Source organism: Cajanus cajan, chromosome 7, assembly GCF_000230855.2.
Source record: "Cajanus cajan strain Asha chromosome 7, NIPB_CcT2T_4, whole genome shotgun sequence".
Lineage (NCBI taxonomy): Eukaryota > Viridiplantae > Streptophyta > Magnoliopsida > Fabales > Fabaceae > Cajanus > Cajanus cajan.
In genome coordinates, this window is record NC_138523.1 from 11320240 (window position 1) to 11335097 (window position 14858).

The window sequence follows — 14858 nt, forward strand, 5'->3', positions numbered from 1 at the left end:
ATGAGAAAATAAAGGGAATAAAGTAAAAATATAATGAAAATATAATAATAATAATAATAATAATAATAATAATAATAATAATAATCTCACAAATATTATGGGTGAACATTCTTTTGATAGTTAACTTAAAAGAATTCTCTCTCATGTAAAAGTGAAATTATTTGTCTATCAATACCCTTTGTTCTAGTCTTTCAAAAGATATATCAAAACAATGTAAGAAATAAACTTTTATAACTAAAGATGCTAATTAAATGAGTGACCTAGAATGAAGGAGCGAGTTTTTCTCCTTTTCTTTTCCATTGTGTTGCTACAAAATTTTTTGTACTTTATTTCTTATTTATTTATTTATATTTAACATTATATTTCCGTTGTATCGAAATAAATATATAACCAGTTTCTGCTTTTTTCTTATGGATTTGACCTGAAAATTTGCAATAATGTGTGTCTATAAAGTGTAACCAGATAACACACTTTGTTGACACACAAATCCCTTTCAAAGATATCTTCAACAGATAGTTAGAAATTAATTCGTAAAAATGAATTAATGAAGTGAAAATTAATTATGAACTTACAGATAACTGCTTAATTTTGCACTAATAACATAATATATTTCGAAACACAGTTAGACTAGTTGCTAGGAAATTAAATCGTCTAACCACACGGGCTAAGTATTAGACATGCAAAATTGCTGAGAAAGCATCACATAAACAATTTCGACTATATGTGAGTGAATTTATGCTAGATCCAAATTTGGACGTAACTGAAAGACTCTGAAATTACTTTGGGACCCGCTTTCCCTTGTAATTGACTAATAACTAATGACATGGTTCGTGTTTTGTATCAGTTTCAACCAATAGCTAGGGCAGAAATTTGTGATTAACATATCACTGACGTATGAATTGAATATCATCAGTTAGCATGTCGCCTACTAACAAACACTAAACACATCACTTGACAATAATTTTTGAAAATGCGTGTATCGAAGAAAAAAATAGGAAAAGGAAATTAGAAAAAAAGAGAAGAAAAGGACAAATGGTCGGTTCCAACCTTCAAAATAAAAAGGCAAATATATATATGCGAGTTATCTTCTGCTGAGATGAAGTTAGAAAACATGAACCACTATAACACTAATCTATTATCTATCTATCACTCCGTACGAAGGGATAACACATGCTCCTTGTTTCCTATGATATGCGTTGCAGAACACGTTTACAACACTAGATAGTGGGGGACCTTCCTTACATGCTCCATGTGATTCGCACATGGCAGTATTTCGTGCCATCATGTCCAATAATATCATATGCTAATTAGTTAACTTACCAAAAACAACAAAATTAATGCTATAGAGTAAATGAACAAAGATAATAAAACTTACATGAATATAGTTAGTGTTATTCATCCATCAAAATTAGAGTTTTACTTTAACAGCATATATAATAAAATATCCCATTAGATGTTAGGGTGTATTATTGACTCGGACTGTATCTGAGTTTTGTCTGTGAAATAAGGATGTAAGATGCAAAGACACTAGGAAATTAAAATAACATGGCTAGAGTCTGATTTACCCATACCCATATCAAAACAACAATACACTTTGGCCTGAGGCCTATACAAACGTACATTATTTATTGGATAGTTTATAGTCTATAGTAAGCATGAGCATACTGATAGACATAGTTTGCAGTTGAAAATTGAAATAATCACACCACAAACAAGGACTAGTACGAGAAAAGAACTAGAAGATAGTAGTATAGTAGGGTACACATATATAGTAGGGGTGTTGCCATTCTGAGAGTTCCCTCAAGAGCCCAAATCACAAAGAGTGAAGTGAGAAGGAGGAGTTGAAAAATGCCAAAGGATTGAAGTTGCCCTTTCCAAGAGAAACCGCCCTCAAGAAGCACGGTTATAGCCACCAATCAGCATCCACATATGCACCACCCCCATGTGGTGGCATGGGGCTAAGAAAAGGGTTTCAAAGGGGTGTTACATGTTTGGGATGGGGTGTAGTTTAGAGAGGGTTTGAGGTTGTAGCTAGGATTGGTTGATATAGGATTTTCTTCTTGTTGGTCATAATGGCAATAAAAGAGTGAGATGACTTAAGTAGCTTGTGTGGTGTTGGGGGGTGACTTTTTGTTAAAGGGAACACAAATTAAAGTGATAAAGAGTGAAATGGAGGTTCCTAATATAGCATCTTCCAAAGCATATGCCCTTGCCCACCGCCTTTGTTCCACACATGACAAACACCTTTCCATTTTACCCTCACGTGTCTTCTTTTTTGCTACACTTAATTGGGATTTATATATTATACTCCTCTTCAACATTCGCCATCCAACAGTTGTTTGAAAAGAGTGAGTGCTCACTTAATAGTTCACAAGGGATAGCAAATTTGGTTTTGTTATCGAGAGAGGCCTCTGAAGAAGGGGAACCATGGGCTAACAAAATCGACCCACTATTGTATCATGGTTCTGATTAGATCACCACTCGCTGTATTTAGTTTTGGAAGCTTCAATTTCTCACTACAACATACAGTGTCCAGAAATGGAGAGGGATATGATGGGATTTGCCGATTTATCTAGAAAAGTGAAGTAAGATAACATATTTCATTTCATTTGTTTACTTCATTTATTTTTCTATTCTTTTGTGCTAACTTCAATTTACTTAGAGTATGTTAAGATACAGGTTTACAAGTTTTGAGAGTCTTTTTTATTAAAAAAATATTTTTAATTTTTAATAAAGAATCTCTAAAAAAAACGTTTCTATCTTAATCTAAAGAATCTCTTAACGAAAGTGGAAGTGCGAAAGAAAAGTAGCATTCCGATTTTATTATATTTGTTTTTGTACACTATTAACTTTAATTTGTTGTAGACAATTTTATGCTGGAATGCGACTTTTGAAATGTTGAATGTTTTTACCTGAAGACCAATGTACAAAGTAGCTTGCAAAAGGCACACTTTTCTCCCTTTTTTAAATCTTAACATGGTTGGTATATCTTTTCTTTACATAATATATGCTTATTATATAACCTACCCACTATTCCGTTCCCTAACTAAATAAACAATAGCTATGTTCATAAATGTTGAACCAAACACATGGACATTGTTAACCAGCCAAACACATAGCAACCATTGTATATACTTATCAGCTGGCAGGTGTAGCTAAGCTGAGAGATGTAGAAAGGCATATGCTTGTGAATATTTTACCATTAATTTGGGCAGACATATTAGGTAACGACATATTTCGCTTTCAGCCGTTCCGACTCAGACTTTTATATAGCTAATCTTATTGTATGAGTGAGATTTCATATTCTTAGTGACAACAGCATCATCATCATTATTATTTGCCTTGCCCAAATAAGTTTGATAATTTATTTGCTTGCATAATGCTTGCCTTCGCTAGTGGATTTATCCTTTGGAGATCACTTTGAGACAAGTCTTTATGTTATTAATTTGGGGTTAAAATAAATTAACTCCCTCATCGCAAGTCTTAATACATGAAAAACGTCTTTTGAAGAGAGTTTGTATATCAGTATAGGAGAAGAAAAAGAAAGTGATGTTTTGAAGACGCCAATTACATGAGAAAGTAACAGCTTATCTGAGCTATGCGTTGGTTTATATTTCAATGAAGGACTTTTTTGTAAAACAAACAACTGTTTGAAACACACACAATAATAGGAATTGGAGAAACCGAGAAAGGCATATACGCCGGTTAGCATGAGTGGATGCTTTGAAAAACCAAAAAGAGAAGAATATTATTTGATGCCAAAGTGAAACAGCATGATGCTTCTACCTGGATTGCTGTTCAATTTTTCTTTTTCTAATTTTGGTCCGATTGATAGAAAAGTTAGTTTAAAAGCATTGAATATCTTGGAAATGAGGGCCTAGACAGCCACCAACGTAGTCAGTGGGAAGCATCATGGACAAGATTATAAGGTTTCTATCGTTATTTGTTATGCAGAATAAAATGCAACTATGAAAAGTGGATGCGGCAGAAAATGTTTCTTCGATAATGTTTTGATTGAGAAAAGTTTGATAAATATTTGATTTTGACTTGTTAGTCAAATAAATTAATTGGGTACACAAGTGTTACGGAGGAAAAACCAACCAAATCAAATGGTTATAAATAAATTGGTACAAGACTTGGTCAGGGACGGGTTTTTCAGTATTCATCAACGATGTTCAAAGACAAGGTTCGGAGGTTGTAAGAAATTATTCAGTTTGGTTAGGCTCTCTTTTGATCAACATTTCCCTCTTTATAATTGACTGGGTTACCTATAATTCTTCGAACTGGGATTTTCTTCCAAAGATGCTAATGAGATATATTTTTTTTTAATAATTATGTTAGACGAAATGTTTACTAGTTTTATTGATAATTATATTTTTTTTTAAAAAAAAATAGTTAACTAACTAAGTCTTTCTTCTTAAATTACCTTTTTTTTTTCTTTTCAAAAATTTACAATGGTATTATGTTTTTTAAAGTCGGTCAGGACAAAAAAAGTGGATTGGGACAAAGCAGACCTATACGAGGTATTTCTAAATTCTAATTGCATGCTCTCCTTTGTTAGTGGTACGGTCAGTTGATCACGTGACACTATGGATGAAACATTTATATTTTTTGTGCTCTGTTTTTTTTCTTCTTCATCTCTGTATTTAATAATAGCAGCACTTGTAACAACAGCCCAAATAATGAAATAGTGAATGTTGCATGTTTGAAATCATGTCATGTAAAACCCAAGGGATATAAAAGAGCAGTGTACACGGAAGAGCAAGTATTGACAGCCCAAGACAATTACAATATCACTTGTTAAGTGTCATTCTACCTTCAAAATTTCTGATATTTACAAGTACAAACGACCATTTTAGATTTATTACTATTCTCCTATTCAATGAATGAGTCATTTCCAAATGATACATCCTATAGTTGATTGAAAACTCGGACACTTAAATTTCGTGAAAAGCTACCTGAGATTGGCAGCGTCAAATCCAATAATGGGGTAATCGAATTGATCATAATTCTATGATAGCCATCCTTTTTTGTTCTTGGTCGCCTTGAGCTTCATCACAAGTTCTTCACGCTCAGCTTCCACCTGGGCATATTTAAGGCTCATGTGGAAGTAGCGCTCCTGAATATCTCTCAACTCTTCCTCTAGTATAGATTTTGTACGTTCAAATATTTCTTTCGTTACTAGTTCTTCAACCATTGATTTTACTGGGCCATTTGCCTGGTTGTTTCGGCCTTGAGAGGGTGACCTGCAGGATATGTATACAAGGAGTTATATAACAAATTACTTCATGAGCAATAAGGCATCCACTAACAAAAAACAAATACAAAGTGCTTCCTAAACTAGCAGCAGAGTTTTAAACTTGGTTTTAACCAAAAGAAACATAAATGAGCCTTAATAATAGGCAATCTGGCGAAAACTGTTTTCGTTGCTTTCATATAATAAAACGCATAATCTATTATTCAGGAATTTGATATTATTTGTAGACTCATCCTGGAGAGGAAGGATGAGAACATCATAGTTCTTTTTTTCTTTTTTTTCCCTCTTCTAATTTCTTCACCATTTATTTTTATTCTTTTCTCTACTTTATTTTCTTAGAAAAAAAAAAAAAAACTTAGTTATAAGAGAAGAGAAGGGCTAGAATGGCACCCATCCTTTCATTCCTCCCGAACGATTCCCAAAAGTCAAAACTTCATTATCAAGGCTCTAAAAATAAACAAATTTCTTACTCGACAAGTTTTCCTTTTGGGACAATATGAAACCAAAAGAAAGTTGGCTTCTTGCGTAACTTAAATTTTCTTTTATTTCTCGCAAACCGTATTTGGTGTTTTCACCTGATAATGACTGTTTTGAGCCAAACATTTAAGAAATTCTAAATTTGTCATCAACCAAAATTGTCAAAAATATTTGCATTATCATAAAATGATCCTAATCTGTACAACAAACCCATGCTATGAATATATTCGAGTTTTAAACAAAATGTCGTTTAAGACATTAGAATTATCCTGTTCCAAATTCGAACGGTTTAAAATAACCCATCTAGTGGGAAACAACTTTTGTTATTATTAAATTGTTCAGAATAGAAGATTCAAACTAATAAAAGAATCATAAATTCAGCATGAGGAGGTCAAAGACACAGATTAAAAGCATTTTCCTTTGAGATTTGAAGGTACAATGTGTTCCTCTAACCTGTCATTGGTTTCTTCTGCTTTTGCTAGTTCAGTCTCAAGCAATTGTGTCTTCGGTAGTGGATCAACTTCAATAGCATGAACATTTTCATCAAGAAGTCCAAGTTCAGTTTCTACCTATTTAAGATAAAGAAGTCAAGAAACAGAGACATTGAAAAGTAAGGTGGCATTCCCCGTAAGACTACATATATTTCATATTATCATCTTGCACCGCACAATTGTAATTATAAAATATACTTTGTAACTTTTGACAAGGAGGTAAATTACAAAGTAGTCAATATTCAAAACATATCACCTCACTCTGATGTTTGATGCCGTAACAAGGCTCCTGTTGATCTTTCATTATTTCTCTGTCATTCTTAAAAGACTTTTTCCTATTACTGCGATGTTGATTGGTGTTCTTCACCACATGACTCTGCTAAATCAAATAAAGAAAATTAATAGTCCCGTCATATCAATGTTATCATGCCATTAATGAAAACGTGCACTAACTTTTGAGGCCTTCAGATCATCGTGAACTGGTAAACATTTCCTGTTTAACTTCGAAACTTGATTTCTCTTTTGTTCCTTAATCAGTTTCAATTCTTCCTCAAGGGCTTGGGCTTTTGTCTGGAGCTCAACCTTCTCCTGTTCAAGCAGTTGTATGGTCTGTTGATGCTGCCTGTTTATTCTTTTGCTGTGACTGAGCTCAGTATCCTGAACACATCTTGTTTCTCTTGCCTTCAAGTCATTGTCCAACTGCACAAGTCTTTCTTCCAGGGATGCTCTAGTTCTCTTGCAGTCCTCCAACTCAGACGCAGCCTTCTCCAAGGCTAATATCTTTAGTCCTGATGACGTCTTCTCTGCCTTCAGATCTTCGCATAGTTCAGATGTTAGGCCCAATGAGGCTTCCAGTCTCTCTTTCTCAGAATTAGAAGCACTGAGCTCTTTCTTTAGAGCTATAATCTCATTTTCAAATTCATGGGTCTTCTGCAACTTAACCTTCAAATTTCCAGATTCGTCCATGATTTGTTGTCTTTCATATTCAGAGACTGTAAGTTTTAATTCAAGGGCATTTATAGTACTTTTAAGTTTTAGCTCTCTTGATTTGTGGTCCTCCGCCAAATTCAACAACTTTTCATGTTCAGACATCATCATTTCCATTTTGATTTTGTATTCAGCAAGCTGAGTTGTTAGGTCTTTCAGCTTTTGTTCATATTGAGTCTGCATCATCTCAACCTCATTCTTAGCCAAAACCACTTTAGACTGAGCTTCTTCTAAAGCAGATTCCAGTTTGGCTTTATCAGCACGTAATGTGGATACTTCAAGCAAAGCATTGGAAGCTATACTCTCTTTTTCATCATATGCTGCTGAAAGTTTTAAACTGAGCTTCTCAACTTCTAGTTCTAGGTTCTGAGTTTCTACCATCTTTTCCATTTGCATCTGATTCAACAAGACTTGACCCTGCTCAATATGTTTCCTGTTTTCATCAAAAAAATTATCTAAATCAGATGTTAAATGTTTCTCTTTTGATGCAATATCTTCTACCATCAAAGTTAATTTCTTTTCCAGGAGTTCCACTCTTTTAGAGCACTTAACAAATTTTTCATCTGACTCCCTCAACCTGTCTCCCACAAGGGAGCAATATTCCTCTAGCTTTAAGTTTTGCTGCCTCAAATCCCCATTTAGCTTCTCAAAAGAACTGCATTCTTCTTCAAGCTTCTCAGCAGTAATTTGTAACTTCTGATTTGCTCCTCTTAGATATTCACATTCTTCTTGTGCTTCTGACCAGCGAATTTGTGCTACCTTTAATTTTTGTTTGAAGTCTTCTGTTGAAGAATCTATCTCAGATTCCATCTCCATAATCTTCTCTTGAAACCTTGCAGCTTGAGATCTAGAGCTCTCTAGTTCTGATAAACAAAACTCTTGATCATTTGTCAAATCTCTCAATTGATCTTCTAAAACAGAAACGTGAATTGACAATTGTTGTTTTTCCTGTTCTATGTCTGATATGTGGAGCTCCAGTTCATGCTTATTTTCTTTTATCATGGCTTCCATGTGTTTCTCTAGTTGAATTTTTTCTTGTTCAAGACGATAAACCTTGGCTTTCAACTCGCTCAGTAGCTTCTGCTGAACCCCAATCTCCTTTTCTTTATATGATAAATTAGCCTCAAGATTTCCTATCACAGATGTTTTATCAGTTAGATCCTTATTCAAATCTGTGATTCGGACTTCTAGAGCTAATTTTGAACTCTCAAGCTCTTGAATTGAAAAATAATGATCATTACTACTCTTGATGTCGTTTTTCCCCTGGAGCGTGTCTTCTGAAGGGAATATTCGAAATAAATTGTTGCTTACCTCAGACCCAAAGCCAGTAGAGGATTGGTCTTTGAGCTTGTCTGTAAAAAGGTCTTCTTCACATGCACCACCATCTTTCGAATTTTTCTTTGCCTCTTTTAGCTTGAATAAAAGCTCAAGGTTTTCCTCTGTTAGCTCATTGCAGTCAATCTCAAGTTCTTCAACTTTCTCTTTCAGTACTTCGATTTCTCTCAAAAGATCTACATCAGCTAAATTTCTGGGCACTGTCTCAACAATACAATTTTCTGGGATAGATTCAAATAGCTTCGCTTTCAAACTTGAAATTTCTTTATCTTTATCATATAATTTGCTTTCATATTCCATTTCAATATCTGACAGGGTTTTGTTGTTTTGAATCTTCGCAGATTCAGTGTCTCGCATTTTGTCCTCTAAGGCCCCTTCCAGCTCTTGCACCTTCACCAGCAGATTTTTCTTTGATTCCTCTAATTGTTCTAGTTGTTGCTTTAAGCGCTTGTTTCCTTCTATACTTTGTTGAAAAGATTCCTCAAGATCACTGAACTTTGAGGGTAATGATGAAAGGTTTTCTATCTCAATTTTCTGCTGTTCTATGGTCTCTTCCAGTTCCTGGAGAACAGAAACAAACTCTACATTTGCTTCTTGGCTCCTCTTCAGTTGCAAAGACAAGTTGGCATTGGATTCCTTTTCAAATTTCAATTCCTCTTTTAGAGCATTCTCAATTTCTGGAATACATTCACCGTGAGATACTGAATCTTCCGATGCTTTCTGTCTCACTATTGGATCCTCAAATGACAATTTTAACTGTTCAACTTCTTTTTTCAAACTATCACGCTCTACCTGTGCTGCAGAAAGGTCCATTTCCATACCTTCCAATTTTTTGGATTGATCTGAGAATTCTGTCCTCAGCATGTCTAAATCACCCATTAGCTTCCGGGCATTCATCTCCCACATCTTTGCTTCTGCCCGTAACTCTTCACTTGTGTCCTCTGCAGCTTCCAGACGGTTGTTATAAGCGTTGGTCGTCTTAGAAGATAATGCACCAATGTCTTGCATTTTCTGGGAATTAAATGGTGAATTATTTGACTGAGAAGAATCATTCACAGGGTAATCGTGATGGGATACACTTTTCTGGGAACTGGTTGAATCTTGTCTTCCGATCGGGCTCTGCCCATCGCTGGTACATGGGGAGATATTTCCCCTTCCTGTGGAACCCTCGGTTGAGTTGTGGCTGCAGTTTGATACTGATCCAGAGAAGCTTGTTTCCTGCAGCCAAGGTGCAAATGCAACACGTTATTAGTATCATAAACGCAGGCCAACAGACAACAGTAAATTGCGTCACAACTCAAACATAAGCAAGCTGATGGCTCTACAACATAAAGAAATTCTTTTGCTTCCTGGACCGTGATAGAAGACAACTATGTACAGTGAATGATTTTTAAAGTACCCGTTAGGATGAAATGCGGTTATCATCTCCGCGCTTAAATCTCTCAAAAATAGTTATATTAATGTTTGCATACTAAAGGGTCAGAAAAAGCTAGTTAAAATTGGAATTGGTGGAAATGATGCAATGTCTTTTATGCAAAATTTTCCAGAAAAACCTTATGAATGCTGCTTCCTAATACATCAGGAGACCCTAAATCTTAACAAACAGTTAAACTAGAGAGTTGTTTGAGTCTGCAAAGCTCATTCGATAATTGATTATTATAGCAAGGAAAATGTTGTAATTTTACCCTAGTCTCAACTTCTCCGAGGGATAACATAGAGTCAAAATCTTCAACAGAGGAAGATTCAACACTCTGTACATTTGAACAATCAGATTCATTGGACTTGACAGCCTGATCATAATTATTTTCATTGATAGCCTTCAAATGGAAATTTGTCTCACTTGAATTTTGATCCCTGGAAAAAGTCTAGAAGGTCAACACTTACTAGAATAAATAACCATTATAATACGAAAAACTACCCTCCTATACAAACCTGAGTTTCGATCTTGGTGTAAGGCACTGAACAGTTACCTGCAAAATGCATAACCAATGAATTCCCAACTCTTAAGTTCAATGTTTTGCTGAAATAGCACTATTGTAATAATAGCGAATAGTTTGTCTCTATATTGGGAGAGGATAATAACAATGAATACTGCTTGAATGAGCAAAGATGAACCACAGAAATCGGGTTCTCAACAAGGTAGCGTAATGGGCAACAAATAAATTTTCATGTGGTAGTAGTATACTTATGGGATCGTAATTTCCATAAATAAGATTCAAGTCTCATACACCAATCAGCCGATTAAGGAAAGTTGAATAAAATTAAGTTGAAAAAACTCAAGACAGAGCCATCATTGTGTGTAAAGAGGAAAAAGAGATTTGTCACAAAGGAATAATGCATTTGCAAGGAGTAAAGAAACTAGTCATGATATACAAGACTACTTTATTAAATGAAATAGTAACATCACACTATCACAAGAAAAGAAAATCTGCGAGAAAGATTATTTCATACATTTTTAAGTATTAAAACCTTTATGTGTTAATTCAATTCCAGTCAGCAATATATTCCAGATTTCCAGTGCTATATTTTCTTTTAATTTGAGAAAAGTCAACTTTGAATCTAATCCAAAATACACATAACTATCCATGAAATGACAAAAGCAATCCCTTCTCACTTTCTGCAGTTGGTCACAAAATAGATATAACTTCAGTTGTGTGACTCACATGCAAAACTGTCCCATGGTTGCACTTATTCAGTGGGATTGAAAGTGGAATAGCAGCACCTGAACTCATATAGCTGGTCAAACTAACAGTAGCCTCTCCCAGGATGCCAGATCTTGACGACCCCTTAGTAATCCAAAACAGAAAAATTTTCAAGCTAATAAAGATAAAGGAATAGAAGAATAACAAAACGGTGTCAATAAAAGTAAAAGCAGTAGCAACAGTGATAACTATACCATGGCAACAATGAGCTTGAGGACGCCATCATCAATCCCCTTGGATAAACCATCTCTTGAAACCCATATAGATTCTGAAAAGGTATCTGACCATTGACAACCTCCATTACGCACTGGCACCTTGTTTGACTTTGCAATTGTTTTACCATTTTCTACGGAGACAACAGAAACAAACAGCTTGTCCCACCCCTTGGGTACCTACTAACATTAAAATCAGCATTTGTTATTGACTGAACCTGCCTTTTTCTTTATGGCCTCATACTAAAACATCACTTGAAACTTTAAAGAATTTGGATATAAAATTCTAAACGAACTTCGGCCGCAAATTATTAGAATGTTATAACAGTACCTTCTCCCCTTTAAGTGTTAACAAAAGTCATTTCATAATTTGGCTCTATTAATCCTTGAGACAAAACATACATGTATCATTGTTCTGCATTTCATGAGAACAGAAACCACAAAGCTAATGCAGCTAGATTCATAATTGAGACAAATACTATTAAAACATTCTCTAACACACTATTATTAGCTGAAATTTATTAAAAATTACAAAATTGTGCGCATATATCTCACTTCCTATGTCTTTTTTTGGGTCCATGATTGTGGTACTAACAGTATTTTAAAATTAACAACCAAGAACTAATCTATATTTGTGGAAGTTAACTTTCATTGATCAAACATTATTTTAAAAATGCCATGAATCAATCCCAAAGTCCCGAAAGCATGTCATATCTCACTTCTTATCTAATTTGCTCTTCTCATGATTTTGTAATTTCCAATAAAATTTAACAAATTATAGTGTTACTAGCAGTGCTCTCATAACAAAGCACCACGATTCTCAAACATGTTCTGAATCCGCGCGACGTTTCTCTTTTGAAAATACGAAGCACTTCATATAACAAATTTCTCATTTACCAGATTTTGTTATTTCCAAATTAGGATCTAAGATTCTGAGTTGCATTGCAACAACAAATTAATATCAGAGCGGAACAACAATCTGGAAGACGAAGCAGAATAAGCAACACGAAAACACAGAGAGAGAGAGAGAGAGTATACTATTGACATGGAGGAACACGTAGTAAAACGAAAGGAGAAAGGAGAGAGAGAAAAAGAGGAAACAGCGAGGAAGCGAACCTGAAGAGCCTTGAGATGAGAGATTCTGAACTCAATTTTGTCCCCTGATTTAGGAGCCCTGTGCTTATGCAACCTAAACATTCTCTCTCTCTCTCTCAATCTCTCCACTCTTCTCAGTGAGTCGTTTCTCTCTGTGCGTGAGTCACTCACTCGTTCCGAAGAATTACAGAAAGCGGCGACAGTGATGATTTCATGAGGTTCTCCGCAACCACCATCACCAACTGGCGAAAGAGACGGAGAGAGAGGGCGTTAGCTAAGTTGTCATTGTTGCCAAGGCTGTTATTTTATTACTATTATTCCTTGAAACGCATTGGTTTTGCGGGTGAACAAAAAGAAAGGGAGCGAGAGTGTGTGCGTGTGTGTGCGTAACATGCAGTCTAGTGAAAAAAGAAGGAAACGGCTACGACCCGTTTTAAAAGGTGTTGCTATAACAATATCAGAGGTTACATCTTGTGTTACCGCTACAACCACCCCAAGCACACTGCATCAGTAACAAACAAAAAATAAACAGCCTGTTCCTAAGGATAGTAATAATAATAATAATAGAATAATTTGAGATTCAACATTCGCCAATAATATACTACTTCAAAACTACCTATTCACATTTTATTTTTAATGATTCATTTATTTTTCTAGATATTAAGGTTCAACCAAGGATAATATAAAATAAATAAATTTTAAATTAAATAAACATGATTAGAGATGACAAAAAAAATTTATACAATATTTGTTGGGAATAATAAATAGATACTCGTGAATAACAAGTATATGTGTTTTTTTTACTTGTTTATAAATATGAATATCTATATAAATAAAATTATTTAAATATTCAAATTTTTTATCTTTATTTTTTTTATATTATTTTAATATTTTAAAAAAAATTAACATTAATTGCAAGTTTCAAAGTTAATTTCAATTATTTATATTTAATATTTCAATGTAATTAACATTAAATATAAGTTTAGATTTTTTTGTAATATATTTTTTATTTTATTAATTTTAAAAAAATTAAAAATATCTATAATAATTCACATGTATTTACAAAATTCACAAGTATCTATTTTACGGATACTTGTGCAGGTATAAAATGAATATAAGACAAATTATTATTCGATACAGTAAAGACAAATTATTATTAGTATCTTATTACCCATTTCACGAACTCCATTATCATTCTTAAATACAATAAAATAATTTTAATTAATCGACTAAACTTCTTATATGATAATTGTTGAAAAACAATATTCCCTTCACTTTACAAGGATTATAATTATAACATTAAAAAATATTTTTAAAAAATAATATTCTTATTTTTAACATAATATTAATTATTATTTTTTAATTTATTTTTCCTAAATTATTTAACCATCACAATTAAAAAAATTATATTTATTAATAAAATGAATTATTTTAATAAATTGTATTAAATAATAATATATTTATTGTCTTTTTTAATTTATGCGTACAATATTAAAATGTGGTTGTTTGATAAAATCTTTGCCTCGATGGCATGGTGCGTGTGATTTACATCGGGATTGGATCATTTATTGGGGTTGTAGAAAAGGGAACTGCAAATGTTTTGATACGAGACTAACATAAGTGGTCAAGAATATAATTATTCTCACAAAAATTCTTTGGTGCCAGAGGACTATGATAGGATAAAATTATAATTTTTTTTTCTATATAAACCTTTGTTGATAGTCATAGCATAACATGCTATGACGTTTTATCCGATAAATCAGGTACATTTTCCTGTTTTATGAGAATATTTTGCTACAACTTTGGATATACTCTAGCTCATGTACGACCCTTGCACCTTCGTGCAAGGGATACGAAATGTTTATGTGTGAGGAACCGTATTCAATTCAGTTTTTTTCTCCATCTAATTAATATAAATACATAACGAGAATTTGAATTCAAAATTATTAATTAAGCGCTGAAATAACTTCGTATCAACTACTTCATTTATCATTGTATGTATATTCAATTAAATATTTTTTTTAATCCATAAAAACTGAACACAATATAAAAGGGTTTCACAAAACTCCCATATATTATTCAACCACTGAGTTAGGTATCTTATGTAACTAAGATATTAGTATTTGTTTTATATTAAATAAATAAATAAATAAATGTATCTATTCATTTATATAAATTTTTGTCTTTTGGGTGGCGTGGTTGGCTGAAAGGTTGATAATTATCAGTAACTGGCCCCAAGGGATGTGTGAAAGTAGGTGATAGTAAGAAAAGAATTTCACCATTCTTTTTCCATCAATTGACG

At 33.6% G+C, this 14858-nt stretch overlaps 1 protein-coding gene and 1 long non-coding RNA gene across 4 annotated transcripts; one reads left to right on the forward strand and one right to left on the reverse strand.

The window, feature by feature from the left end:
* Window positions 1-1535: 1535 nt before the first annotated feature.
* Window positions 1536-13039, reverse strand: LOC109818065 (uncharacterized). Of its 3 annotated transcripts, none has more exons than XM_083061063.1 (9): window positions 12578-13039; window positions 11444-11641; window positions 11211-11333; window positions 10480-10517; window positions 10233-10386; window positions 6679-9765; window positions 6482-6601; window positions 6188-6303; window positions 1536-5246 (listed from the first exon to the last, which is right to left on the reverse strand). In XM_083061063.1, the coding sequence occupies exons 1-9, from the start codon at window positions 12656-12658 to the stop codon at window positions 5012-5014; spliced, it is 4152 nt and encodes a 1383-aa protein (XP_082917189.1). In that variant the 5' UTR covers window positions 12659-13039; the 3' UTR covers window positions 1536-5011. The 3 variants fall into 3 exon arrangements, with proteins under 3 accessions (XP_082917189.1, XP_082917188.1, XP_082917190.1); XM_083061062.1 differs by having other exon boundaries at window positions 10233-10401; XM_083061064.1 differs by having other exon boundaries at window positions 10233-10401; window positions 11444-11644; window positions 12578-13037.
* Window positions 2444-10062, forward strand: LOC145950115 (uncharacterized). Its single transcript, XR_014428214.1, has 3 exons — window positions 2444-2585; window positions 6222-7219; window positions 8889-10062. It is a non-coding gene; the product is annotated as an uncharacterized LOC145950115 (long non-coding RNA).
* Window positions 13040-14858: the final 1819 nt, after the last annotated feature.